Source organism: Podarcis melisellensis (assembly GCF_964234715.1).
Source record: "Podarcis melisellensis genome assembly, chromosome: 1".
NCBI lineage: Eukaryota > Metazoa > Chordata > Lepidosauria > Squamata > Lacertidae > Podarcis > Podarcis melisellensis.
Genome location: NC_138528.1, coordinates 23,746,180 through 23,773,390, shown reverse-complemented (window position 1 = coordinate 23,773,390; position 27,211 = coordinate 23,746,180). Strand labels below are relative to the sequence as shown.

At 41.0% G+C, this 27,211-nt stretch overlaps 1 protein-coding gene across 3 annotated transcripts in view; it reads left to right on the top strand.

Annotated features, from left to right (window-relative positions):
- TTC8 (tetratricopeptide repeat domain 8) overlaps positions 1-26,891 on the top strand; it is a 35,830-nt gene extending 8,939 nt beyond the window's left edge. The window contains exons 2-14 of one of the 3 annotated variants that reach the window (XM_081912618.1): positions 2,711-2,831; positions 3,224-3,287; positions 3,995-4,154; positions 5,181-5,270; positions 8,206-8,250; positions 10,073-10,158; positions 10,718-10,805; positions 13,212-13,322; positions 16,506-16,645; positions 18,130-18,304; positions 19,746-19,868; positions 23,794-23,877; positions 24,603-26,891. In XM_081912618.1, the coding sequence (XP_081768744.1) occupies positions 2,711-2,831; positions 3,224-3,287; positions 3,995-4,154; positions 5,181-5,270; positions 8,206-8,250; positions 10,073-10,158; positions 10,718-10,805; positions 13,212-13,322; positions 16,506-16,645; positions 18,130-18,304; positions 19,746-19,868; positions 23,794-23,877; positions 24,603-24,722 (1,407 nt within the window). In that variant the 3' untranslated portion in view covers positions 24,723-26,891. Of the gene's footprint in view, positions 1-2,710; positions 2,832-3,223; positions 3,288-3,994; positions 4,155-5,180; positions 5,271-7,334; positions 7,473-8,205; positions 8,251-10,072; positions 10,159-10,717; positions 10,806-13,211; positions 13,323-16,505; positions 16,646-18,129; positions 18,305-19,745; positions 19,869-23,793; positions 23,878-24,602 lie in introns of those variants that run through there. The other 2 variants (XM_081912619.1, XM_081912620.1) reach the window with 2 other exon arrangements.
- The last annotated feature ends 320 nt before the right edge of the window (positions 26,892-27,211 follow it).

The window sequence follows — 27,211 nt, the reverse complement described above, 5'->3', positions numbered from 1 at the left end:
TAGGCTGTACATAAATGCTTTTCTGTTAATGGAGATTCTGAGCCTTGCCATTTTTCTTCTGTAAAACAGGTATTTTGTGTTCCCCATAAAAGTTTATTAGATTTCTAAATGAACACGCAGTACCAAAAAGCTTGGGGACACTTGGCATACTGAGAGCTTTGTTCAGTGGTTGCTAAAATGAGCAAGAGGTGCTGCCCTGTTACAATCAAGACTGTTGTTTTTGCTGTATCAGCTTTAACTTATGGCATAATGAACTGGAGTCCATTATCATCAGATGCATAAATGGTATATGTGTGCACCGGGGAGAGGGGATTGTAAACAATATGGTCTGAAGGAAATGAAATAAAGTACAGACAGTGACAAAAGCGTAATGGTGAAACACTATTGTTGAAAACACATACATTCTGACACTGATAAGCTAATAATCTCAGAAGATGATACAAAACCCATTATCCCAATTTAAGCCACAGGTGATAAGAGTTGAATCTATAAGATAAATTGTTATTTAGCATTTTCTTGTTGTCGTCTCCCTCTGAAATTCCTTCATTCAAGAATAGCCACATTAAGGTAAGTGGCAGAGCATCCTGGGAGTTCCAATGTATTCATATTCAGAGCTGCTAAAATGATCCACTCAATTTGTTTGCTATGGGAAAAGACTGAGTAGATATATTCATGTCACGAGTTGCCTCAGATATTTTGCAGGAGGCAAGATATAAATTGTTAAAGAGGCACACAATTATGTCCATTTTTCTCAACAACAAAAAATGTCATTCAAACCAAAAACCTAAATTTTTCCTTGATTTAATTAGTTGCTAAAAAGATTTGGTAGCAGAGTTCTTCATAGCTTCAATAGGGCATCAGATTTATAGAAAGTTCTCTTGACTACTTGTTTCTTCTCTTCAGTAGCCAATTGTTAGGAGAAATCCATAAGCATTCAAGGGACTTAACCTAGCATTCAACTAATCTAGTATTATGAGAGAAATAGAAAAACCTCTCACCTCTTCCTCCACACTATGTATAAATCCATATACAGTGGTGCCTCGCAAGACGAAATTAATTCGTTCCGCAAGTTTTTTCTTCTTGCGAGTTTTTCGTCTTGCGAAGCACGGTTTCCCATAGGAATGCATTGAAAATCAATCAATGCATTCCTATGGAGACCGTCCGGGGACAGAGGGGAAGCGCCATGCACCTTCCCCTCTGTCCCCGGACCTGTTTAAAGCAAGGGGCGGCGGGGAGAAGATCACTTCTCCCCGTTGCCGCCCCTTGGTTCAAAAGGGGTCTGGGGACAGAGGGGAAGGTGCGCGGCCCTGGAGATTGCGGGACTGGCAACGGGGAGAAGCAATTTTTTCCCCGCCGCCCCTTGCTTCAAAAGAGGTCCGGGGACAGCGGGGAAGACGCGCTGCGCTTCCCCGCTATCCCTGGAGCTTGCAGGGCAAGCTTCGTTTTGCGAAGCAAGCCCATAGGGAAATGCGTCTTGCGAAGCAGCTAAGAAAACAAAAAACTCCTTCGTCTAGCGAGTTTTTCGTCTTCCGAGGCGTTCGTCTTGCGGGGTACCACTGTATCTCTATCATGTTCCTCCCGTTCTGCCCTCCCTGTAGCATTTCTCCCCCTAAATTTTGCCAGCTCTACAGTACTCTCTTTGAGGTGCAGCAACCAGAATGCCACCAGTTTGCATAACAATATTGGCAGTTTTATTTTCAGCTTGTTTTCCTAACGATCTCTAACATGGGATCTTCCAGACATTTTACTGTGATTATTGCAGCATGTAGGTTTTTTAAAGTATGGCTGAGCTGATTATATAACTTTCTCTTTACTTCCAGCTGCTAAACTGCCTTAAAGTACATTGCTTTCTTTACATCTTGTTCATGGATGCCTTTGCCCTGGAGATTAATATATGAAACATTTTTTTTCAGGGGGTGGGGTAGTCTGTGTAAGAGAACTGGAGGTTTCTTGAAGCTATCCCTGTATTAATCTATGGGCAGGCTGCCGCTAGGAAACCTCTTTGGCTTTGAAAAACCATGGGTTTTCTGTGATCTGGAAGGTTTCCTTTGATACTTGAAATGCTTGCTTTGCATCGTTTTTAGCATATGTCTGTGGTGAATAAAAAGCCTGATATTTACTTTGATTGCAAATCCTAGCCTGAGAAACAGATGGTGGTCTGTATTGGCAGTTCCACTTTACCATTTTAGCTCTTTTCCTTGACTTCAGTTAGCTCATTAGGTTTTCATTAAGTGACTGGGAGAATATGTAGAGATGGTGCACATTTCTCTTCCTTGCCCTCCCCAAAAAGAGAATTTAGAGTCTTTCAGCCATTAGGAAGAAGCTACTTTTGGTTCTTGTTCAATAAACTGACTGGTCTGCACGGAATGCTTTCCTTCAGGTTATTAGTAGCACAAAAAAATTGTGTCGGCACATAACTAGAGCAGAGTCAATCACACTTTAAATGCAGAATATCAGCTCTGTGATTACTTTTATTTGGTTTGGGTGTTTTTCCCCCGCAAGGCTGAGGATTAATTGCATTTAAAGCGATATGTTCTCTGTGCCACAGTCTTCACCTTTTATCTTGCTATTCTTCCTTTGCTCAAATCTGCCGACAGACCTATTCCTGAGTTACTTCAATCATCTGTATTATCTGTATAATTTGATATTGCATTGTCTTTTTGTAGATGTTTTGGCTTATTGAACCTTGGTTCCCCTCTTTATCATCTAGGCTGCTTGGTGCTTAAAAATACGAGCATTAACAGAAATGGTTTACGTGGATGAAATTGATGTGGATCAGGAAGGCATCGCTGAGATGATGCTTGACGAGAATGCTATTGCTCAAGTTGCACGTAAGCTATATCTGTAGTTCCTTCAAAATGTCTTGGCCACACAACGACTCCCTTCCCAGCATTTCAAAATTACTTAACAATTCCCTTAAATAGTGTATTGTTCCCACAGACTATAGTGTGGCATAACTGAACACTTTCAGTTAATGCAATTATATGATGTAGTTGCTATTTTTGTTGTGTTTTTTTAAAAATGAATATAACCTCACTGACTGTGGTAGTAGTTGCAGCGCTCTGTCATGCCCTGCTGAGTTTAGGATTGCTCTGCAGGAAAACCTTCTGCCTCATGTTACTGTGTAGTTAGAAGGGTTAAAAAAAATAAATGGTAAGAGATTTAGAGAGGTGAGATTGATCTATTGGTTACATTAAATAATGATAGCTCTTTTTGTTTGTAGGACCTGGTACTTCACTGAAAATCCCTGGAACTGGTCAGGGTGGAGGTCCTAGCCAAGCTGTGAGGTATTCAGTTCATTGATAAATTTAATTAGTCCATGTGTCTATGCACTACATATAGTTCACTGTTGCCCTTCACTAGTAAATGCTGTCCAGTGAGTAGTGTCTCTTAAATTTTTGATTTATCCATTCCTACACCCTCTGTGGCAGTTCTTCACACTTTAAGTTGTTCAGTTGCTTCTGTATTGCTCTTTATGCATTTCCTGCCCTCATTGACTCATAACCACAGACTGGTCATTGAATCAGATGATTCCTTCACCCCCACCCTGGTCTTCTCTTATGTAAGCAAACATGTGAAAGTATAATTGTGTTGGAATGTGAGCAAAAGCAGTGAGATTTGGAAGATGCTCAGAGCATGGAGAACAAGCACAGATGAGGTATTTAAATTGTGTGTATACATATATACATATGTGTGTTTATACACACACACATATACACACACACACCTAAAATGGTACTCTACAACACTTAAATCAAAGTAGTTAAATGATATGAGGGGTGTTATAAATTGTCTTTCCAAATAATCACATGGGGTTTTATGTTATGGTTAGTATTCCTTTAACTGGGAATTAATTTTCATGTAAACCCCAAAGAAGTGTAGAACTAACAGTAACAGAGTGCAACACGAACTTCAGAAGTTATTTGCAGATACAGCCAGTGGCATGTCTGGTAAGGCAGACACATCGTGTCTTTCAATCTGTGGATCATTTCAGGCCAGTGACCCAGACAGGAAGACCCCTTACAGGATTTGTGCGACCCAGTACACAGGGTGGACGACCAGGTACAATTGAACAGGCCATAAGGACTCCAAGGACCGCTCACACTGCCCGTCCCATGACTAGCGCCTCAGGGCGATATGTCAGGCTTGGAACGGTAAGGAATGAGAAAGAACTGAGCATGCTATTAATAAGTATTTGAGACCTTGGAAATTTGAAGTGCACATGTGTGTATTAAAATAAGAAAACTTTCATCTTGCTAGTCCTTGGTGTTTTTAACTGGCTACATTTTCTTCAGTCTCTCCTATAGTAATCTAAAAACTGTATTTTCAAAATATTAGCACATGTAATGGAAAATTTGCATATCTTCCTTGGGTAAGGGAAGTTAGGTAGGAGTGTTATGTGCTTTATATAAGAGCTGCTTTTTATGATGCCTTTGAACATCATATTTGATCAGCTGATTGTTGGTGGTTGAAGAGATTTCTGTGCATCTGAAACCCTGACAGTCAGCTGGGACTGCCTACCCTGGGGAGTTCCCTTGCACTCCCTGGTGCAGCTGAGGGGAGATGGAGGAAGTGGCTTGGATTCAAAATGCTTCCTGCAGCCCTAAAAACCCCAAGCTGCTTTTTAAGGAGGCCAAAGAAAGAAAGGCCAATTTTTAAAGGAACATCCTTCCCTCACCGAAAGCCGTTTGTATTCAAAGCATTCAAGGGAATGCTTTGACTACAAATGAGCATTAAAAATAATAATTCAGGGGAGCAGTTTGTTTTCAAAGTGCTTCCTATTGCTTTGAGTATGAATTGCTTTTCTGTACAGAGAGGAAAAAGTTCAAACAATTGACTTCAAAGGTGCTCCCTATAACTGAAAATCAGCGGATTGTGAGTTACAGAGAGCCTTTTTTGAAGATGTACTCAAAAGTATGTCTTCACAGGAGGTTGCTGTAACTGCTGTTTGGTGGTTGCCTTTGGCACTTGTCAGAGTTCAGTCACCTGAGGACATTATGAGGACATTATGTCAATTTGATCCATGGCAGGGTGGGGGAGAATTTGGCAACCAAATTCAGTTGCCTGCTGTAGTAAGTTTGCATTGTTTCTTCAGATAATGGTTTGCTAGATGGTATTTTTTGCTGGTGATTATTTAAACATGCATATTAAGCAGTTCTGTGGTATCTTTCCCCCTGCAGGCCTCTATGCTCACAAATCCTGATGGCCCGTTTATAAACGTGTCTAAACTCAACTTAAATAATTATGCTCAGAAACCAAAGTTGGCAAAGGTGCGTTGTTTGCTTAAACGTAGTATTCTTGTATCTTTTAAAATCCTTGTCATATATAAGCAAATGTTTAAGTATGAGGGGCAACTAATTTCCTGCTTATTTTGGTTAAATAGGTATCTGTTTCTGCATTAGTTTTCGTTTAAGCATAACATTGCCAATTATATAACAAGGTTAAGCAGTCAGAAGCAGACTGGAGGGTTGCCTGCCCTCTCCAGGCATGAATGGAGCACAAATTTCTACCTTCAAAGAGAAGCAGTTGCATCAGCAGCAATGTTAGTAATTAAACCAGGGTACTGAGCTAGTTTTGAATCCTGGTTGACCAGAAACCCTAGTTGGACTTAACTAGGTTTACGCTAGTAGCAACATTAATGAGGCATTTCAGACGTATCACCAAACCATAGTTTGGTGTTACAAAAATGAGCAGGCTGTCATTCTTTCATCCTTGAAATTAGAAGTTTCTATTTGTGGCAGCCATCATCATTATTATTAATTAAATTTACATACCGCTCTATACCCGGGGCTCTCATAGCTTGGTGTTGTGTCTGAAGCCAGTAAACTATGATGTGCTGCAGACTGCAATCAGAAACTTTTCATCTTGATGCTGAAGGGGACAAAGGAGCAGCAAACCTGAGACTTGTACCTGCTCATTCCCTTAATGCCAAACAATGTCTGAGCGGCCCCAGTGCTTAACCAGAATGGGTGTGGTAGAAAGGAACATGTAGTGCCAGAGTCAGCTAAAGGTTGCTTGGTTGTAGTTAAATATTACGCCAGAGGAAGACCCAAGTAGCTAAAGACCAGTCATAGTTAGCCTTGTTTGCTTGGCCATACAGTGGCAATAAAGGGTTAAAAGAATACCTTCTATTCTTCTGTTGGAAGAGTCTGGCATTGAAAAGAACTTTTAAGAATTTATACCAGAGTTGGGGAGCTTGTGGTTCTCCAGATGTTGAGACTACAGCTCCAGTGATCACTTACCATTGACTGTGCTGACTGGAACTGATGGGGGCTGTTGTCTAACAACATCTGGAGGACTGCAGCTTCCAGATTTACACAAATAGCCCATTGAAAACAAAATTAATGCTTTCATTATATATTACACCAGAAAGTACAGTGATGTTATAGTTAAGAATTTTTCAGAAATGTAGAACCTATACTTCTAATCTGAATGTGAGTAAGCGGTAATGAAGTGCAATTTTGTTTTAGGTAATTTATATGGTTAAGAATATTTATACTCTCTTATTTCTTGCATTAGCCAGAAAACACCATTCTAACCGTTTAATGTAGGCATTTCCTACAAAAGCCATAATTTGATGAAAGTAGGCCACTTGCTAAGTTGAAAAGATGATGATAACCTTAGCTAATGGGTTTTTAAGCATACATGCAAGATGCTAAAGCAGTGCAAATCTTTGGCTCAGAGCACAAACTTACATATGTGCTGCTGATCTAAAAATTCTCGTTGCATGGGATTTTTTCATTTTGATTTCAGGGTGGTAGCTGTAGTACATTTGCTCTATCTCCCTGCTCATTAAAATAAAGGTCTTTTTAAGATGCATGTTACATAATTGATATTCGAGGAAGCTAAAAGCCAACAAAAAAGGCAAACTTGTCCATTATCTCCCCATCCTGATGCCACCAAGATTTGTCTCAATCCCATCTAAGATACCATGAAAATTTTAATTGCTCATACTTTCCCTTTGGGGACTTGAAAAGTGCTGGAAGGCAGGGCAGGGTTAGGTGACTCGCTCAGCATTGAGGGAAATGTCAGAAAGGAGCTGGAAGTCATCACTCATTTGCTTGCTGCTACAGTCTACAGTGGTACCTCGTGTTACATATGCTTCGGGTTACAGACTCTGCTAACCCAGAAATAGTACTTCGGGTTAAGAACTTTGCTTCAGGATGAGAACAGAAATCATGCTCCGGCGGCACGGTGGCAGCAGGAGGCCCCATTAGCTAAAGTGGTGCTTCAGGTTAAGAACAGTTTCAGGTTAAGAACAGACCTCTGGAACGAATTAAGTACTTAACCCGAGGTACCACTGTATTTAGATCTTTCCCATTCCCAGAGGGATTTCACCGAGGAGACCCATGGGACACACTTTCTCATGTCCCTATCACTTTTCTTTCACCACTAGGAGAAGTGAAGGACTAAAGCAAGACATCCCGTGTGTCTTGATATCATCCCTTTTCCTGGGAGAGCAACCTCCTGAGGTGATGCTGGTATTAGAAGGAAGCCAGGGTTAGAGGCCATCTTTGACATTTCTTGCAGTCTGATAATAGCTGTCAACTTTTCCCTTTTCTTGTGAGGAATCCTATTCGGAATAAGGGGATTTCCCTTAAAAAAAGGGAAACGTTGTCCGCTATGAGTCTGATGAAAAGAAGCCTTCCACATTTAAGTGGTGCTCAATATTTCAGGATAGTCAGAGGGGGCCTTGCCTCCAATTAATTTTATAATGAATGATTTTAGAGAGTTGTTTGTGCTGTACTTTTGTACTGTTTTATTGTTGTTAGCCGCCCTGATCCTGGCTTCGGCTGGGGAGGGCGGGATATAAATAATTTTTTTTATTATTATTATTGTTATTATTATTATTATTGGAGAATATTTAGGAAGAGTACAAGGAAGGGGGGCATTATTCACAATTTGGGAGGGGGTGGTGTCACATACACACCCCGTGCCCCAGGTACATGTGTAGAAGTGTTCAGGGATCTTTCACTGTCATCCAGTATAATGAAAAACTCCCCTGATTCAGATGTAAAATTAAGAATCCTTTCCTGACATGTGCTGACTTTCACAATGTAAATTCCTTATTGCCTAAAACAGTTTGTATAAAAGATGTTTGTGACTTTTAAACGGACAACTTAAGTGCTTGCTTTGATTAATTGCAAATAGCTTTTGTTCTTTTTCTTCAATTTGACAGAATATTGCAAATTGTTCTCCTTACAGGCATTGTTTGAATACATTTTTCACCATGAGAATGATGTCAAGAATGTAAGTCTTATTTATTTCTAACTTAAAGGGCTGTTTTCAGTTGAAATGTTACTTTTGAGTATGAGATAGAAGTAGAATTTTCTTCAACTGCTATACAGTAGTTTTAAGTGGGGCAAAGTTTCAACTTCTGGAAAGGCAAAAGAGAAACTAAACTCACAACTCAAGAAGGCCCCTTGTTTTAAATTTATTTATTGCATTTATATCCCACCTTTCTTCCAAGGAGCACAACGTGGCATTAATAATAATAATAACAATAATAAACAATACTTTTATTGTCAATGTAAAACCTGTGTGCAGTGAAATTAACCAAGCCTCCCCCCCAAACACTCAGTCTCATTGCACTCTGTGTGCTTATCGCACAACACACCACCTTGCAAGTCAGTTGCGCTATGTTATTTTCCGTTCTCATCCTCATCTAATCCCCACAACAACCCTGTGAGGTAGGTTTGGCTAAGAGTGCAGGATTGGCCCCAAGGTCACCTGGCTTCCTGGGCCTAGAAACATTCACTCTTTAGTGGCTTTTCTCTCTCAGTACTGCGGGTATGAAGATTGTTGCTTATTTCAGCACCTCCCACACCGTGTGGCGTACCAGGTTTTTCACCAGCTACATCCATATTTGATAAATTATTGTTTTCAGAGCAGAGGTATACTAGCCATATAAATCATCACAGAATTCCCTCTAGTTGAGATAAACAATGCTTTCATTTTTGATATGTCCATGTATGTTCTATGCACCGTAACAACCCGTTCTGGGCAAGGCGCTTTACACATATGCAAGCAACACAAATGTACTGCTTGTCTGAGGCTTTGTTTCCTCCAGCACTTTCTCCCTCCAAGCTACAAGCTGTCTTTCCAGCTAGAAGGAATGAATGAAAGAAAAAAAGCTTGCGTGTATATTTGCAGGAAACTGCTGGAGGGGGAAAGAGTCTAATAAAGAATGATGGGCACATGAGCTGATGCATGTGCATTGCCGAATTAAGACAGTTTTTCTTGGGTGGAACTTTTCCGCATTTAAATGGCTTAGGAATAGCAGGAATATATGTGATTTAAATATCCACTGATTTAAATTAAAACATTCCAAGTTCCATTTCTTCAACAATTATGTCGGTTTAACCAAGACTGGGAAGAACTAGGGGTCTTAAATCTTTTAAAGAATTTCCTTCTTAATAGGGCCCCCAGCCCCAGATTTTCCCCTTGAAACTGCTGATTGTTGAAAAACTGGGTATGATACAGAAGCATATTAGGGAAATGCTATTGCACATACAGAATGCACATTGTGAGATCTGTGTACGCTTGACAAAGCTCCCCTCTGTGTGGCAGCCAGTGTTTCAAAATACTGTTCAATGGTGAAGAATTTAATGAATAGCTGGCTGCTACTGCCTTTTTTACAGCTCGCTAAACTCTACTCCTTCAGTCTCCAGCTTTATAAGCAGGCTAGTATGGTTTTGGGGAACTTGCACCTTTTTTTGTATTAAATCTGCAAGCCCTGAAAGTGTTGATCCAATTAAAAGCAGATAATACTTGAGATGAGGAAGAGTCGTGCTGCAGCACCTTAGCTATTAATTACATTTTTTGGCTTTGAGAGGTTTTTTAAATGCATTTATGAAATACATCTGTTAATTCTGCAAGTCCTTAAAACTGATGAGGTTATTACTTTCCTTTCTGGTTTTCACCTAATAGAGCATTTTAAAAACAGTCAAAACCCAGTATTTTTCTCTTGTGTTGTATTCTTTGCTTTAATCTTTTTTCTTTTATTTTTTTACATGTTACTAATCCGTGTGTGTGTATGTGTTTAAATCTCATAAGTGTTTTCTTTTTTAAGGCTTTAGATTTGGCAGCATATGCCACGCAACACGCTCAGTTCAAGGACTGGTGGTGGAAAGTTCAAATTGGGAAATGTTATTACAGGTAAAACATCTCACCCGTTCTTAAACCTGGGGCTCAGTCCAGTCTGCTCGACCCAGTGAATGTCCCAGAGGGAGATCCCCATAGGGCAGGTGTAGCCAGCATGGTGTTCTTTGGGTATTGTTGGACTCCAGCTCTCATCAGCCCCAGTGAGCTTGGCAAATGATGAGAGATGACTGGAGTTGTATCCCAACAACATCTAGAGGACACCACATTGGCTGTCCCTGCCATAGGACATAACAGAGGCCTGGTCCACACCTGTCAACCCTTTCCTTATCCCTGTCCAGCTTTCCCATCTATTTAGTTCAATCCAAGCAGAAAAAAGACAGGCTGAGAGTTTCTTGTTCCCCTGCCATAGGCTATCTACTACTTTTGACAGGGTTTAGCAAGATCAATTCAAGGGGAGGTGGGGAAGACTAAAATTTTAATTTCCAATGTCCTATTTCCCCCATATTTTTCCACGTTGATGGTGCTTTTTAACTTAGAATATTTATCAAAATGTAATCTCTCCCCTGCCATGTTTCTACAGTTTTGTCATACCTTTTATTGCATTTTCCCTCAGGCTTGGATTATATCGTGAAGCAGAAACACAATTTAAATCCGCTTTGAGACAACAGGATATGGTAGATACAGTACTGTATTTGGCAAAAGTAAGTTGGACTTTACAATGAAAAAATTAATCGTTTCAGATTAAAAGTTTGAAACTGTAACCTGGAAGTGCGGTGATGGCAGTGCTGAAGCCCTTGAATTTGAATGTTTTCAAAATATCAATATTTTAACCTTTTTACAGGTTGGTCAAGGATTTTATCTGTTCTTTTTAATAAAATTGTTTGGCTTTGTTTTTCAGTTACTAATGCCGTTTTTTAGACCTCCTTTCTTTTTAGCTGCATGCATTTGGTTAGTTTTAATAACTCTCTAGGCTTAATAACTCTTAAGCCATCACTCTTACCACAATTCTGGTACAGTGGTAAGATAAAGGTAAAGGTACCCCTGCCCGTATGGGCCAGTCTTGACAGACTCTAGGGTTGTGCGCTCATCTCACTCTAGAGGCCAGGAGCCAGCGCTGTCCGCAGACACTTCTGGGTCACGTGGCCAGCGTGACAAGCTGCATCTGGCGAGCCAGCGCAGCGCACGGAAACGCCGTTTACCTTCCCGCTGGTAAGCGGTCCCTATTTATCTACTTGCACCCAGGGGTGCTTTCCAACTGATAGGTTGGCAGGCGCTGGGACCGAATGATGGGAGCACACCCCGCCGTGGGAATTCGAACCGCCGACCATGCGATCGGCAAGTCCTAGGCGCTGAGGTTTTACCCACAGCGCCACCCGCGTCCGAGGTACAGTGGTACCTCGGGTTAAGTACTTAATTTGTTCCGGAGGTCCGTTCTTAACCTGAAACTGTTCTTAACCTGAAGCACCACTTTAGCTAATGGGGCCTCCTGCTGCTGCTGCGCTGCCGGAGCATGATTTCTGTTCTCATCCTGAAGCAAAGTTCTTAACCTGAAGCACTATTTCTGGGTTAGCGGAGTCTGTAACCTGAAGCGTATGTAACCCGAAGTACCACTGTATCTGTAATATTCCTTGGTGCTGCAAGTAGCAAACTTGCACTGATTTCCTCGTCCATCACATGTATTGTCACCCCCCTACCCTATTTATTCAAAAACCAGCATTTCTAATTAGCTATATGTACAATATTGTGGATAAAAGCAGAGCTGGCTTTTCGCCTTTAGTGGTGCGCACCACTGAAGGGACAGAACAATTGAATTGCTTGCTTAGTTATGTGTGGCTTCAACTGAAACTTCTCTAGCTGTGTGAAACCCCCATCTCTCCCTTTCTCCTTCCTCCTCTCCTCTCCCCAATATGTTGCTTTTCAGAATCAACAAGGTACCATGTAATCTTCCGTTATATGTAAAACTGTCGCTGAATGTGTTTATATCAAGGGGAGCAATTATGGAAAGCTGTTGAGAGAGAAATAGGTTCAGGTGTTAAAGAACTGAGAAGAAACAAGACAAGCACAATGCAGACATTTAAAAAACTTTTTAATGCAGGTATTGCTGGGATTAATCCTTTGGGAGCTGCTTTATAGCTTATAAACAGACAGAAATTTACAGTGAAGACTGCTTTAGATGCAATATAAGACTGACGTATAGAAATGAGTGTTTCGGAGAGTCGATTGTTGTGGTTACACTGCTTAAAATGACCTCCTTTATTGGTAATATCATTTTGAGATGGTCAGAGTCCAGCATGCCTTTTAATAAAAATGAACCTAGCCAATCTCATTTATTCCTTCTCTCCAGGAAGCAATTACTTCTGTTTGTCAATAGAAGAGACAGTAGGGAGTAGTTGGCAAATGAATGCAGAGATCCTGGTGTTCTTATTTCTATTGCTTTTTACAAAGACACATTTTCAAGCTGTTCTGTATCCTGTTAGTCACATAATTCTTGCTGAAGGTGCCTTTTCAAAGGAGACAGTTGTGTTTCAGTGCAAAATTTGGGAGGATTTGCTATTGTAGTCATAGTAATTTGTTTCCTCGCGAAAAGAGTTGGGTACTGTTTGTACTACTTTGTGCTTTTGCTTTATTGCCTATTTCATTTAATGGGAACACCAGTGACACTTGACTTTCTGTTCTTATGTATGCCGTGTCAGCAGTACATATTTTATCATGTTATTTCACTGGTATGCGTGACCTCAACAGGTTTTGCTCTCACAAAACAATATATTTACACCGTGCAGCTTGAAGAAATTGGTTGGGTATTGAGTTCACCTGCATAACAGGTTATATGCCTATTCCTCTAGCTAAATCTGTTAGGGCCCTAGCAGAGGCAAACTTAGTGTTTTCCCTGGCAGCCATGAGCTTTTTCCACCATGTGACTCTCTGGCATACAACTGAAATGAGTCCTGGAAAGTGTAGAGAAGCAGTTTCCCACCCTTTTATATTATTCCTTGATGCTGCCTTGTTCAGAGACTTTTATGTAGCACCTATACAACAAACAGCTACTTGTCAGATGTTAGAATCATTCTAGCCATTGATGCAGATGCACCCATCATTTATTTGCTCAGGTGTATTCCCGCTTAGACCAGCCTCTGACAGCTTTAAATGTTTTCAAGCAAGGATTAGAACGGTTTCCTGGAGAAGTCTCCCTCATTTGTGGTATTGCCAGGATCCACGAGGTATGTAAAACAAGTTTCTATTGTAAACGAAGCAAAGTTACAGGGAACCAGGCAGAGGGCCTTCTCAGTAGTGGCGCCCGCCCTGTGGAACGTCCTCCCATCAGATGTCAAAGAAATAAACAACTATCTGACTTTTAGAAGACATCTGAAGGCAGCCCTGTTTAGGGAAAATTCTAATGTTTGAAGTTTTCTTCTGTTTTAATGCTTTGTTGAAAGCCACACAGAGTGGCTGGGGAAACCCAGCCAGATGGGTGGGGTATAAAATATTATTATTATTATTAAACAAAGATAAGTGTTCAGTGTGCCCATTTTTGTCCTCAAAAATTCACTGCACTAATTTCCAGCATGTTGTAATGCGAGTCACATTATTCAGTGCTTGACGTGGGAAGCTTGAACCAAGCCTACCCATTGTTGTTGTTGTTGTTTAGTCGTTTAGTTGTGTCCAACTCGTTGTGACCCCATGGACCAGAGCACGCCAGGCACCTCTGTCTTCCACTGTCTCCCGCAGTTTGGTCAGACTCATGTTTGTAGCTTCGAGAACAGTGTCCAACCATCTCGCCCTCTGTCGTCCCCTTCTCCTTGTGCCCTCCATCTTTCCCAGCATCAGGGTCTTTTCCAGGGAGTCTTCTCTTCTCATGAGGTGGCCAAAGTATTGGAGCCTCAGCTTCACGATCTGTCCTTCCAGTGAGCACTCAGGGCTGATTTCCTTAAGAATGGATGCGTTTGATCTTCTTGCAGTCCATGGGACTCTCAAGAGTCTCCTCCAGCACCATAATTCAAAAGCATCAATTCTTCGGCGATCAGCCTACCCATTATTGTAGTCTTATTCTGGAATATAGGAACATAGAAAGCTTTATGATACAGAAAGTCAAGTCACTGATCCATCTCACTCTGAAGTGTTTTACACTGGCAAGAAGTGGTTCTCCACATTTTCAGACTGGAAGATGGTATAGATTGAACCTGGGGCTTTTTTGCATTCAGTGCACACCCCTTCTGAGTTCTGTTGCAATTGTCTTTCTAGCTTCAAACAACTTCAAAGGCAAATCTGCATTTAGTCCAGTGAGGCATTGCCTGATATTGACCTTGTAGTCCTCTGTCTTCCTCTAGCATTTGTTGTTCACTTCAAACAGAAGAAACAAACGTCTGAGCAGGCAAAGAACCTGTCAGAAGGACTTTTCATAGACCGATACTGAGTTAATCAGTATTTGTCATTTGGGGATTCATTTATGCTAGTAAGAATTCCTGCAGTAAATCACTTCACTTCACTTTCAGCAGAGTATATATTTTTCAGTATTTATTTATATAAATATGTACAAAATATTTCCCCATATCCTTGAAGGAGCTTACAGAATATAACATTCAATGAAGGAGTTCACAAAAGATAAACAAGTTGAGTGAATACAACTTAAAAACAAGATTAAAATACAATTAAAATATTGAAACATTAAAATATTAAAATGCAGCCTCATCACAGGAGGAGAAAGGAAAAAGAAAAAAGAAAGAGGGGGAGGGAATCAAATTGGCTCTAAGCCAAAGGCCAGGCGGAACAACTCTGTCTTACAGGCCCTGTGGAAAGAAATCAGATCCTGCATGGCCCTGGTCTCATGAGGCAGAGCGTTCCACCAGGCCGGAGCCAGAGTTGAAAAGGCCCTGGCTCTGGTTGAAGCTAATCTAACTTCCTTAGGGCCTGGGACCACTAGGGTGTTGTTATTTATGGACCTTGAGGCTCTCCGTGGGGCATACCGGGAGAGGCGGTCCCGTAGGTACAAGGGTCCTAGGCCATGAAGGGCTTTAAAGGTCAAAAGCAGCACCTTAAATCTGACCCTGTACTCCACCGGGAGCCAGTGCAGCTTGAAAAGCACTGGGTGAATATGCTCCCATGGCAGAGACCCCGTGAGGAGCCTCGCTGCAGCATTCTGCACCCACTGGAGTTTCTGGGACAGCTTCAAGGGCAGCCCTGCATAGAGCGAATTACAGTAGTCAAGCCTGGAGCCGATGGTCGCATGGATCACTGTGGCCAGCTCGGGGCGGGAAATAGTAATTAAGGTTACTATTCTAAAAAAGAGTTACTGGAGACTTATTTCTGAATAAACAATCCACACATAATAAACAGAATAGCTCAAGGTAAACTAAAAAAAAGATAGCCACTATCTTGAAAACAATTATTTGCCAACTTGTAACATAACAGGAGCTAGAGAGGGAGGAGGATCATTCAGCAATATCAAATATAGTAGATGGGTGGAATGCAATGCATCTGTTTTTAAGATGAAAGCCTGTTAATGCTATTAAAGGGTTTGCAATGCTAATTTTATAATGAAGATACAGATGTTTTTGAATTCAAGATTTTTCAAGAGTTTTGTAGTTTTGTCTGATGTGTAACTTTGTCTTCACTTTGCTAGGCACTATTATATATTTATGCAGAGAACAGTTGTTTAACAACTACCATCTAACATTTGCTGCAACATTGTTCCAGAAAAAAATTGAAATGTTGTTTTGTTTACAATTTCCTTTAAAAAGAAAAAGCTCAGGGCAGCTATATTGTGAACATTCCACATTGTACTTTTTGTTGTCCCTTTTCTGTGGAATTGCTCTAATAGCAGAGGACTGGGAGAGTAGCTTGGCCTTTGATCAACCACTCTAATGTGAATGTGTCTACTCAAAAGTAAGCACCATTAAGTTCAATGGCACTTACATCAAGGTAAGTGGGCCTGTAGCCCCAGGGAGGCTTGCCAGTGCCTTACACTTTAACAACCAAGCTTTTAAGTGGCCCTTAAAAAAACTTTTGTCCATGATTGTTTACCTAACCTACTCTGTCAATCAGAAGAGTGTGTTTCCATGCTATAGGAAACTGATGCTACTATGCAGTACTGTTTACCTTGTTGCAGCCTATAAATAGCAGGAGAAACCCAATAGCATGCCTACTTACTGTGAGTAGGCTTGGAGAAAACATATGGAGTGCTATTTAAAATTATCGTTCTGCAGTATAGTTGCTCTTTGGCAATAAAGAGGTAGGTGGAGAAGAGGCAATTTGCAAGAAGGCATATAAACTTGGGGTGCTGTATACTGTCTAATAAAACTTGTATAATCTCTGTTCCGTTTTGTCTCTGCTTATTATTTGAAATATTACTGTTTTATGTATATATCAAAGCTACTCTTACAGTGTGTCAATGCTCCCATCTGTAGGAAATGAACAACATTTCTGCTGCTGCAGAGTGCTATAAAGATGTCTTAAAACAAGACAACACCCATGTGGAAGCCATTGCATGCATTGGAAGTAATCACTTTTATTCTGACCAGCCGGAGATAGCATTGCGTTTTTACAGGTAGGATGTGCATGTACATTTATTCAAGTCTTATGTCAGCTGAAAAGGAAAACTAATGGCTGGTGTAGATCTGGGGATGGGGGCATGGCCAACTAAATGATATCTTTGCAAGAATCCTATTGTGATAGCCCTAGAAGGAACCTGTGTAGAATCTGTAGCCCTGTTTGTATAAAGCATCCCCAATAGGTTTCTATGCAACCTTTTCTCCAAAATGCACTAGAAGAATTAGTCCCTTATTTCTGAGCTGCTCTTATTAGTTCTACCTGCCTGTAGTATACAGCCCATTAATTCACCACATATCCTCGAAGGCTGTGGCAAACATTTGTGTTCCTTTTTCTGTTAAGTGTTCTGAATGTTCTCAATGTTAAAATTGTTTTTCCTCTTATCCGGAACATAGATTTTCTGCCTAAATAATGCACTTGAGTTCCTTTTCTGGGCTTTCCCCAGCAGTTTCTGTGAGCCATTTGTAGCAATTATGACTCCACAGAACAAAGGGTGGCTTTGTTGTCTGATGAAAGCTCTTTGGCAGAAAGATGAGATATAATTTTAAATGATAAATAAATAAAATTTCAAAGAGGTGTGTGCTTGAGTGCTGGACAGAATGAGCCTCCGCAGAAACCCAGAAACAAAGGGGAATGCTTTTTTTACCCTTTACTTTCTAGATATTGCAAAGGTATATTTGGTATTTGAAAGGTTATACCATTAGAAATGTTTTGGACCTGATGAAACGCCAGACTTTCTGACAACAGAAGTGCTTTCTGGGGTTGCATTGTTTGACTGTTCTACTTAGAGGTGCTCCTCATGGGAGATGATGATGGTGGCTGAACAGTATTTAGAAAAGTCCCATCAAATTGTTTTGCTTTTGGGAGATAAGAGGGGGAGTAGAAATACATGAGTGCCAAATAATAATCTCACCCATTTTAATATAAATTTTACAATAGTGACACTCAATCATTTTAAGGCCAGCTTTCTATATTAGAAAGTGGGTGTTGAAGCTACTGTGAATGCTGAATTTGACTCTTGACCAAGACAGAGGCCCTGTAGATAGGCTATTTCCTTGTCTGGGAATTTGGGAAGCTGCCTCTTCTGGGTGGAGATGAACTCCCTCTGAAGTAGCAGGTGTGTAATCTGGGCATGCTCCAATACCCATCACTGTCAGTAGAGGTACAGGTGGACTCCATGCCAGCTGGAAAGAGTCCCATGTTGCAGTTCTTTCTCACTATCTTCTCTGATGCAGTTTTTTCAGGAGGGTTGGCAATAGTGTAGGAAGAATTGCTGGCTGTGTTTCTCCCGTGAGGTTTTGGTTTTCTGGTGTTGCTGAATAGTGTGGAAAGAAATCATGCCACAGCAAAGGGTCAAATTACTATTTATACCTTCTTTTTCTTTTCCCCTAAAAATTATGTGAGTAGTGTTCATGCAATATATAAGTTGCTTTCATGATCTATACTACAAAAGAAAAACATTTCTTTCCCCTCTTGAACTAGACGGCTCCTGCAGATGGGTATTTATAACAGCCAGCTCTTCAACAACCTGGGCCTCTGTTGTTTCTATGCCCAGCAGTATGACATGATTCTCAGCTCCTTTGAACGTGCCCTCTCTCTTGCTGAAAGTGAGGAGGAGGCTGCAGATGTGTGGTACAACTTGGGACACGTAGCTGTGGTAAGAGCCAGTACTAGTTAAGAATACTTCATTGAAACATTTGTATGGAAATAATGAAACGTTATCCTAGAAAGCTATTTGCAAGTCAGTAACACTGCCCAGTTTCTGCTTGGATTAGGGATACAGACCTAGTTTTGAAGATCAAAAGGATGCAAAGAGGAGTGCTTTTGCTTTCTACATAGCAGAATCAATGTGAATTTTGGGGAAGACAGGAAAGTAAATAGGAGGGAATTGCAGCAAAAATAGATAATGGCACTTCAGAAGGCTGCTTAAAGTTGTCCCTTGCACTTAAAAGTCCCCCAGCCCAAGCCATATCAAAGTATTTCTAGACAAGCTTTTGTTCCTCTGTGGCAAAACACCCTGCACACACCTTTCAAGGGCACACTATTTCCTATGCTGCAATTGTAGCATTAAAAACTGCTCTGGTATTAAAGCCTGGCTCTGAATCAACCTAATGCAGTACAATGCTATGCCAGAGTAACTTCAAATGACTTCCTCTTAACGTTGTCCACAACTCTGTGTATTAACAGATGTGCAATAATTGATTGAGATGCATACACACCACACACATAAATCAGTGCCCTCTGCCAGTCGCTGGGAGCAATTGTGGGATTCAGCAGCATACTGTCTGTAAGCCTAGAGTTTGCAGGTAGCCAAGGACCAGAGCTCAGCGGTAGTAAAAGCGTTTTGCATTCAGAATTTCCCTGGTTTAAATCCTGATATCAGGGATGATGAGAGTTATAGTCCAACCACATCCTTACTCTTCCTCTAGAGCAGTGTTTTTCAACCTTTTTGGGGCAAAGGCACACTTGTTTCATGAAAATGTTAAAAAATTTAACTCTGTGCCTATATTGACTATATATAAAGTAATTCTCTTGAATAGGAATCAAATAAACACAAAGAAAGTATTTTATAATTACTTTATTATGAAATAGTAAGTAAACACAAATATGAAAAATTATAAAATACTTTATTTTTAAATCTTTTGAATTTTTCAATTTTTCCCACGGCACACCAGGCAACATCTCGTGGCACACTAGTGTGCCACGGAACAGTGGTTGAAAAACACTGCTCTAGAGCATGACAAAATGGTTAGTAGAATATGCCAGGCATGGTGACGGATGAGCTCATATGGGTATACACACACTACCCCCTCCCCAAGCAAGATCTGTGTGGGGGAAGGAGGCTGGCTCAACTTGTGTCTGAGCAGGTTTTCTCACATTAATATTGCCCTCATGTGCAGCATAATCTTATCCATAGGAATCAATGGCCTCCCAAGGAAATAAGGGAAAATAAAGTGGTTCGGGTACTGTTCCAGGATCTAAGCGACTTGAGCTACATACATAGTCCTTCGATTGCTTCTGTTTCTTGGTTACGCTAAAGGGTGACAACGATGGCAACTTTAAAAAATATATATGTATTTTTGGCTTTTCCTTCTCAGGGAATAGGGGATATAAGCTTGGCTTATCAGTGCTTCAAACTTACCCTGGCCAACAACAATGATCACGCAGAAGCTTACAATAACTTGGCTGTGCTGGAGATGCAGAAAGGCCGCGTAGAGCAGGTTGGTATTCTGCTCTAAAGGAAAACAGTAGCTTACATATTGTTTCAGGGTAGTTGTTGCTTGAGATGAATGAAGGGTTAAGAGGCTTGGAAATCTCTGGAGCTTTAGAAGTTCACGTCTTTCCTGCTGATTTCATATTCTGATGTGTAATCTCCATTGTAAGAAGGAAGTGAGACACGGGCAACGTACACCCACCAGGAGCAACACCTCAATGCCTTCCATATGCGCTGTGTCAGAAAGATTTGGGGCATCTTATGGCAGGACAGAGTCTCAAACAAATATGTGCTCTCCCAAGCCCACACGTTCACACTTCTGTCTCAGCAACATTTACGCTGGCTTGTTTGTGTATACAGAATGGAAGATGGCAGGATCCCCAAGGATTTGCTTTACGGGGAACTGGCTTCAGACACCAGGCCTGTTGGCAGACCAATTCTGTGTTACAAAGATGCCTGCAGATACGACATGAAGGCTGGCAACATTAAGCCTGCTGTGTAGGAATCCCTTGCAGACAACCACAGTGCCTAGAGACAGACAGGTGGTTTATCCGCAGCAGTGACCAGAGGAGACATGACTGCTGGGAGGAGCACAGAGAGAAGAAGAAATGCCATGGTTCCTCTGTAACAGGGAAACCGACGGCTTCATTTGCCCCACCTGCAATAATGCATGTCTCTCCCATATTGGTCTCTACAACCACAGAAGGCGCTGTAACTCTCCAACAGTTTGACTTTACTCACAATGGCACACTCTTCCATTGTTTCCTGAGACAGACGGATGCAAAATAAAAATAAAAGTTCCATTGTAAGAACCTGGCTGGAAACAAGCACAGGTTTATTTACAGCATTCTTGCAGCATGCACTGTTTGAGAATTCTAAAGCTAGGAAACAGATCTGAAGACCGAGATGAAAAGACCATAAACACCACCCTGAAACTGAGCATCAAAGTGGACTATATTTGTTGGTAGAGAGCAACAATAGAAATGCAGTGGGATCTTGCACCATTGGATTGTTGCACTAACCCAGAAATGGTACCTCGGGTTAATAACTTTGCTTCAGGATGAGAACAGAAATTGCGTGGTGGCAGCGGGAGACCCCATTAGTGGTACCTCAGGTTAAGAACAGTTTCAGGTTAAGAACGGACCTCCAGAACGAATTACGTTCTTAACCCAAGGTACCACTGTATCTGTCATTACTCAAATTGCATGCACCTTTCTGAAAATGTCATCAATAGAGTGTGCCTTCGACTTGCCATTTGGTTGACTGTGAACAAGATTGATGAATTTCTTAATTGAATAGTGAAAGTGTTTTGGGGGGATTTAAATTTTCAGCAGATAAGCTACAGTACAACATGCAGTCCTTAGATCTCTGTTTCTAAGCAGCAAGTTGCTTTCGAGGCTACTATATAAATATTCTAGCAATTGCCATGGCAACATTCAAATGTACTCCTGCATTCCTTGTAGTGATAGATGAAGATCAGTTTTACAGAGCCATATTCAGCTGGCCTATGCTTGGGCTTCATTTGTAGCTTAAGGTATGATAACAGTGAAAGAAGTGGCTTGTTGCAAGCTGTTTAAAAAACCATTGTCACTTGAGTTCAAGGAACTTTCAGTGCATTTGCAGTTCATGTGCTTGAGGTTTACCTCCTGAAGCTTAGAAATCACCACACTTTCCCCACTCAGCAACGACCTCTTCTTCATAATCAGGAGTGCCTCTAAGTCAAGGGTAGCTGGATTGCAGCATACAAACAGCCTGCCTAGGGATTGTGGGGTGGCTTGCAAACCTCCCCCCAAAAAACAATTTTCCATGTTTAATTGCCTTCATTGGTCTTTCATAAGTGCCCTTAGATAAGTTTTGCTTCTTTTTAACTTAGTTGGGGCTTCTCAGAGCTATTTTTCTAGCAAAAGAGGTTCTAGAACTCACCATGAACACCTCCCTTGTTCTCTTAGAATGGCAATGGCGCCCTCCTGAGAGGTGCCAGAACTGAGTCCTGGGGATTTCCAGCTGAAGAAAATCCCTGGGGCTCCTTAAAAAAACCCAAATGTCTAATCGATTATTTCCTGCTGCTGCTTCTAGGTGTGTTCTTAATAGCGCTACTCCTTAAAAGCCCTTTCAATTTACTTCTATTAACTACTGGTTGCATTATCCCTCCCACTGTGATGCCTGCAGCAGCTGATGATTAATGATCGTTCCGAGTGCTGCCAAAGGCATTGAAGCAGGACAAACAGTGCAGCCAGCCAGCAATTAATAGAAGTGAAGTTAAATAGGAACAATCGAGGGGAATAAAAGTATTGAAGTCAGCATCACCTGTTAATCTCATTGGTAAGCAAATTGCAAGTATTTGGGGAAATTTTGGCTGAGGGGAGGAGGGACTTTGAAGGAACCATAAGAAAGAAAGAAAAAACATTTTTTTAAAAAATGAAAGAAATGCAAATGAGTTGAGGAGGGGACTAAGGAAGTGAACAGCCTGACTTTGGATAGAAAGAAAATTCAAGGTATTCATTTTCCATATCAGCCACACCTACTTTTCTATCCCAGCCATGCTCCCTTTACCATGCAGGCCTCAGAGGGTTTACTGCGAGTCATTGTGTCTCTTGGCTAAAACAAGGTTAGGTACCCTGTTCTAAGTTATTTCCACCCATGTGTTTTCTAGGAAACATGCATACAGTGCACATCCTTGCTGTTACCTTGAATTAACTTCCCTGTTGCTGCTTAGAAACCAAAGTTGATGTGATTAGAATCCTGAAGTAGCAGCTCTGTGAGAACATTTATTACAAAACACATAAATCCATCACCAAATTCTACCCCATGTTTGCTTGATCCGTGGCTTTCATAAATTGTACTTCTGGTTTCTCAGAAGCAGATCACAATGCAGGCAATTTCTTTGCCGCTTAGGCTGGGCAACTGAGTGCTGTGCGAATTGGGGGTCAGGCTGCATATATGCACAGTGTATCATCCTTCATGTCTTCCTGTGACAGCCTGTTTTTCCGTGAGCCTCCGGGAAACACTAAGATAAGAATTCTGCTGTCCAAGCACTTCAAAGGACAGAACATTTGTCAATTCTAATCCTTCACCATCCTGCAAGAATAAAGCTGGAGGGTGAGCAGATAGGGAGGGAAACTGCACATTTGCAGGGTTTGGGGGTAATGCTAATTTCAGAGTAGGCTGCATGTGTGTGGGTGCATATAATGTTTTATAAAATTATATAACATTGCATAACATATCTCCTGCTAACACTGACAGTTGCTAATGTTGAGGAATGTTACAGCAGCCCCGCTTGAGAAATGGGCAGTAGATCAGTGGTAGAGAACTGTTTTGTATACTGAACGTCCCTGGTTCATTCCCTAGCATCTCTAGGCAGGGTTGGAAAGACCTATGTCTGAAACCGTGGGGACCTGCAGCCAATCCATGTACCTAAACTGAGCTAGATGGAACCGTGTCTGAAATTGGAACCTTAATTTCCCCTGTGGATGAGAGGGTTATGACAGAATATGATGAGATGCTGAGATCAGTTTAGAAAATGTATTTAAACTACATCAGCAGAAGACCAGCGAATGTATTTCGGTTTATGAAGGATGCAAACCATAATAAATCAAAGGAAAATCAAAGTCACATTATAAAGAAAAGAGCCTTAGGGATTGAGAAATAGAGGGTGCAAAGTATGCAAGGGGGAAACTGGGATACAATGATTTCATGTGAAAATAAAGTGTGCAATAAAGCTATTTAAACATCAGGTAAAGTGGTGGTTGCGCACAAGGACTACAGTATGCAAAATTAAAAGAAACTACAACTTTACCACCCAAACTCCACCAGCCCTCTAGTTAAAATGCACTATATTCTGACTGTCCCAACTGTATAACAAATGAAAAGTAGGAATATTTTGCCCTAGACAAATCTATAGGTCAGTTGTGTGTCTGCTTCTTGTTCTTCAGGCAAGAGTGTTTCTGCAGACTGCTGCACGGATAGCACCTCATATGTATGAGCCACACTTCAATTTTGCTGTACTGTCTGATAAGGTAACATCATTGCTTTATGCTTTCGTTCTCTCTCCAATAGGCACAGGAAGTGTACGGTCTTCTCTAGGTTATCAAGGGAAGTTCTGTATGAAGATTGTAGTTTTGGGGAAGCATTTTCAAACTTCCAGTGATGGGTTTCACAAGTGGTTTTCTTAAATGTACCTTATGTTTTGTAGATTGTTTGAAAGTTTTGTTAATCCAGAGTACTTGGGCAAGCTCATGTTGGGTGTGGATATGCTTGAGATCTATTGCACCCAGGAAGTTTGGGACTCTAAAGCACTGCCAATTGAGCCCAAAAACAAATTGCAGAACACACAAAAAGTATGCATTTCCTACAAAAGAGACACAAGACTTTGATTCCTGAGTATGCTAAAGATATCCAATATTAGAAACATTGGGGAAGGCAGCAGTATTTTTTATCACTGGTTTTTATGGGCATTTCATTTCTACACGTTTTCCTCCTTTGTATAAAAGATAAAAGAGTGGTGTTTTGAGATCTGATCTATTGACTCAAGTCAGAACTCTTGGCATTCTGAAACAGTCTCCTGTTGAATGCATTACTGTAATCCATGGAAATAAATGAGGGTGTGAGTGACTGGAGCCAAGTCAGGATTGTGTCTTGGGAGTTGGAATTTATTAAAGAGACTGGGGTGTGACCAACCTAGTAAAAAAAAAGTGTGTTGATGACATGTTTGTGTCCTTCAGCCTGTGTGTCTTTTTTGCAGGCTGGAGATATCCAAAGGAGTTATGCAGCCAGTCAGAAGTCTGAAGAAGCTTTTCCAGAGCACGTGGATACGAAGCAACTAATCAAACAGTTAAAACAGCACTTTGCCAGACTTCGGTGAAACACCTTTGTCCCTCAAAGCTACTGACTTGTGCAGTTTTGCAGAGTAGATGAGTTAATACTTGAATCCTCATAATGTTATTTATAGTGAAGTATTGTTTGTGCAGACTAGAGGCAGAGCTGTTTCCTTAAGCAGAAAGTGCTAGTCTGTTTCCTTCAAGGAAATGTTTCCCCCTTTTATTCACCATCTGGTTATAGTAGTGGTGCTCCGCCATTTTGAACAGTTAACATGAGCTGTCATGTTGCTTAAGTTGTTGCACCAGAGCAAGTCTAGCATATGATCCTTTTTAAAAAAGAAACAACCTATTTGTACAAGGCACACTAAAGGTTCGTCCTTGGGTCGCCAATCCCTTAAGTCTAAACTGATGCGTTCGGGTTCTAAAGATCTGTCCATGCCACCCTTTCCCACACATTTCTGATGATTTGGGGGCCAATGTAGGTCACGCAGCAAGTGTAGCAGTTGGAGTCATACCTGAACCATCAGATTAGGGTTTAAGGTCCAAGCAAGAACGTAAGAAGCTGTTGCCTTTATTCCCCCAGAGAGAAGGTGTGTGTAAAGGCTGCTTGAGCATGAGTGGAACACTTTCCAACGAGAAGAAAAGGCAGACACAGCAGGCAGTTGGCATCTATGAAATGCGGTATTTAACGCTCCATAAGACGCACCTAGTTTTTAGAGGAGGAAAGAGGGAAAGGCCCTTTTTTGGGGGGGATCATCTCACAGTTGTGCAGCTTCTTTTGCAAAGGGGAAAAGCCCCCCTTTTTTGAGGATCAGCTCAAAGTTGTTGAGCTTACTTTGCAAAGGGGAAAAAATCCTGTTTTTATGGGGTTCAACTCACAGTTCTGCAGCTTCTTTAGGAAAGGGAGCCATTTCTACAGTTTCCAGACAGATAATCTAATCAGCCAGTCAGTCACATGTCGCTGGGGAAACAGCCTCCATCTGCAGAACATTCAACAATGGAGGCCTGGGCAAGGGGACGGGGCCGGAAAGGGACCACAAATTCGCTCCATAAGATGCACAGACATTTCCCCTTACTTTTTAGGAGGAAAAAAGTTTGTCTTATGGAGCAAAAAATACGGTACCTCCCCTCCATTACTTATCCTCCTTCCTAAACTGTAACATCCACTAAGAAGGTGATGGAGAGGTAGCTATTCCTTCCAACCAAAGAGATGTGAAAAGTCAGAAGATACTGCAGTTAAAAAATAAATAAATCTGTGCTGGTTTTGGATAGTTGGTGCTTGCAAACGTTTGGTGGATGCTGTTGTTTTTCCTTTTAGTATAAAAAAGCATTTTCTGGAATGTCTCCTAGTATTGTATTCAGAGAAGTATTGTTTTGCTTGTAACTCAAAAGGCTTGTCCCTTCAGTTGATTCTAATCAGATTGAATTTAGCTAACCTTCCCTACCTCTTGCCTTCCAGATGTTAGACTCAACCTACCATCAACTTCATGGCCATTGGTCAGGGATGATGGGAGCTCTGGTCCAACAACATCTGGAGGGCAGTAGAATGGGGAAGGCTGAATTAGGCCAAACATTTTTTATGATATGCCGTGTCATTTTTTTGTTCTTGTTAAAAATTGGAAGAGTTATTTCCATTAAGCTTGTCCCAGAAAGGCTTTTTCAGAAGAATCTGATTAAGTCAGTAAGACTAATAAATTGGGAGAAGTAGCCCAAGCTATAATTTAGGGTAGCTTCTTCCACACAAGCCCCTTCAAAATGAGCAGTTATTACATAATACCAGCACTTCTAAGATGGAAGATTGTGTCTATAGTTGGGAAACTAATGAGGAAGAGGAATAATTAGCCATTTTAAAATGGACTTTGTTTTTTAAAAGTACTTGGTTTTTCACCTAAAGTTTAAAAGTATCGACAGAATATGTGCAGCTGTAGGCCAATATATATTTAATGCTTCCCGCTTAGAGAAATTTATCATATAGCTTATCTTCCAAGCTAGGGTTGGTATGTTATGAAAGAATATCTCTTTACCAGTGCCAGTAAATAAAAGACTGCCACCAGTTTCCCCCATCATTCCTTTCCATAATCCAGTTGGTCACTTTTCTGTCCCAACTGCTTAAGTAATTTTGCCCCATTCTAATTGCAAGGAGTGCAGCAATTTTAACTGTACCAGTTCAGTGGGAGAGGCAATTCTTACTCCTTTTAGGTTCAGCTTTACAGCATGGATCTGTGTTAATGTTACTTCCAATTTTTCACTGCATTCCACCTTGATTTATTATATTTCAGGCATTTAAACCTAAATTGTCATTTGTGAAGCTATTATGTATATTTAACTTTTAATACTATTTATAATAAAGCACAGTCTATAATTTATTAAGAGTTTGTTTTCTCTTTTCAGTGGGTCACAAACTCTGAAAATTGAGGAATGGCTTACATTTTAGTCCCCCCCCCCCGAAAATAATGTTGCAAACTGAACTTGCTCTTAGTTTGCAAAAACCACTTTTGTGTCCTGCTTAACCTTCAGTCAGTTCATGTACAAC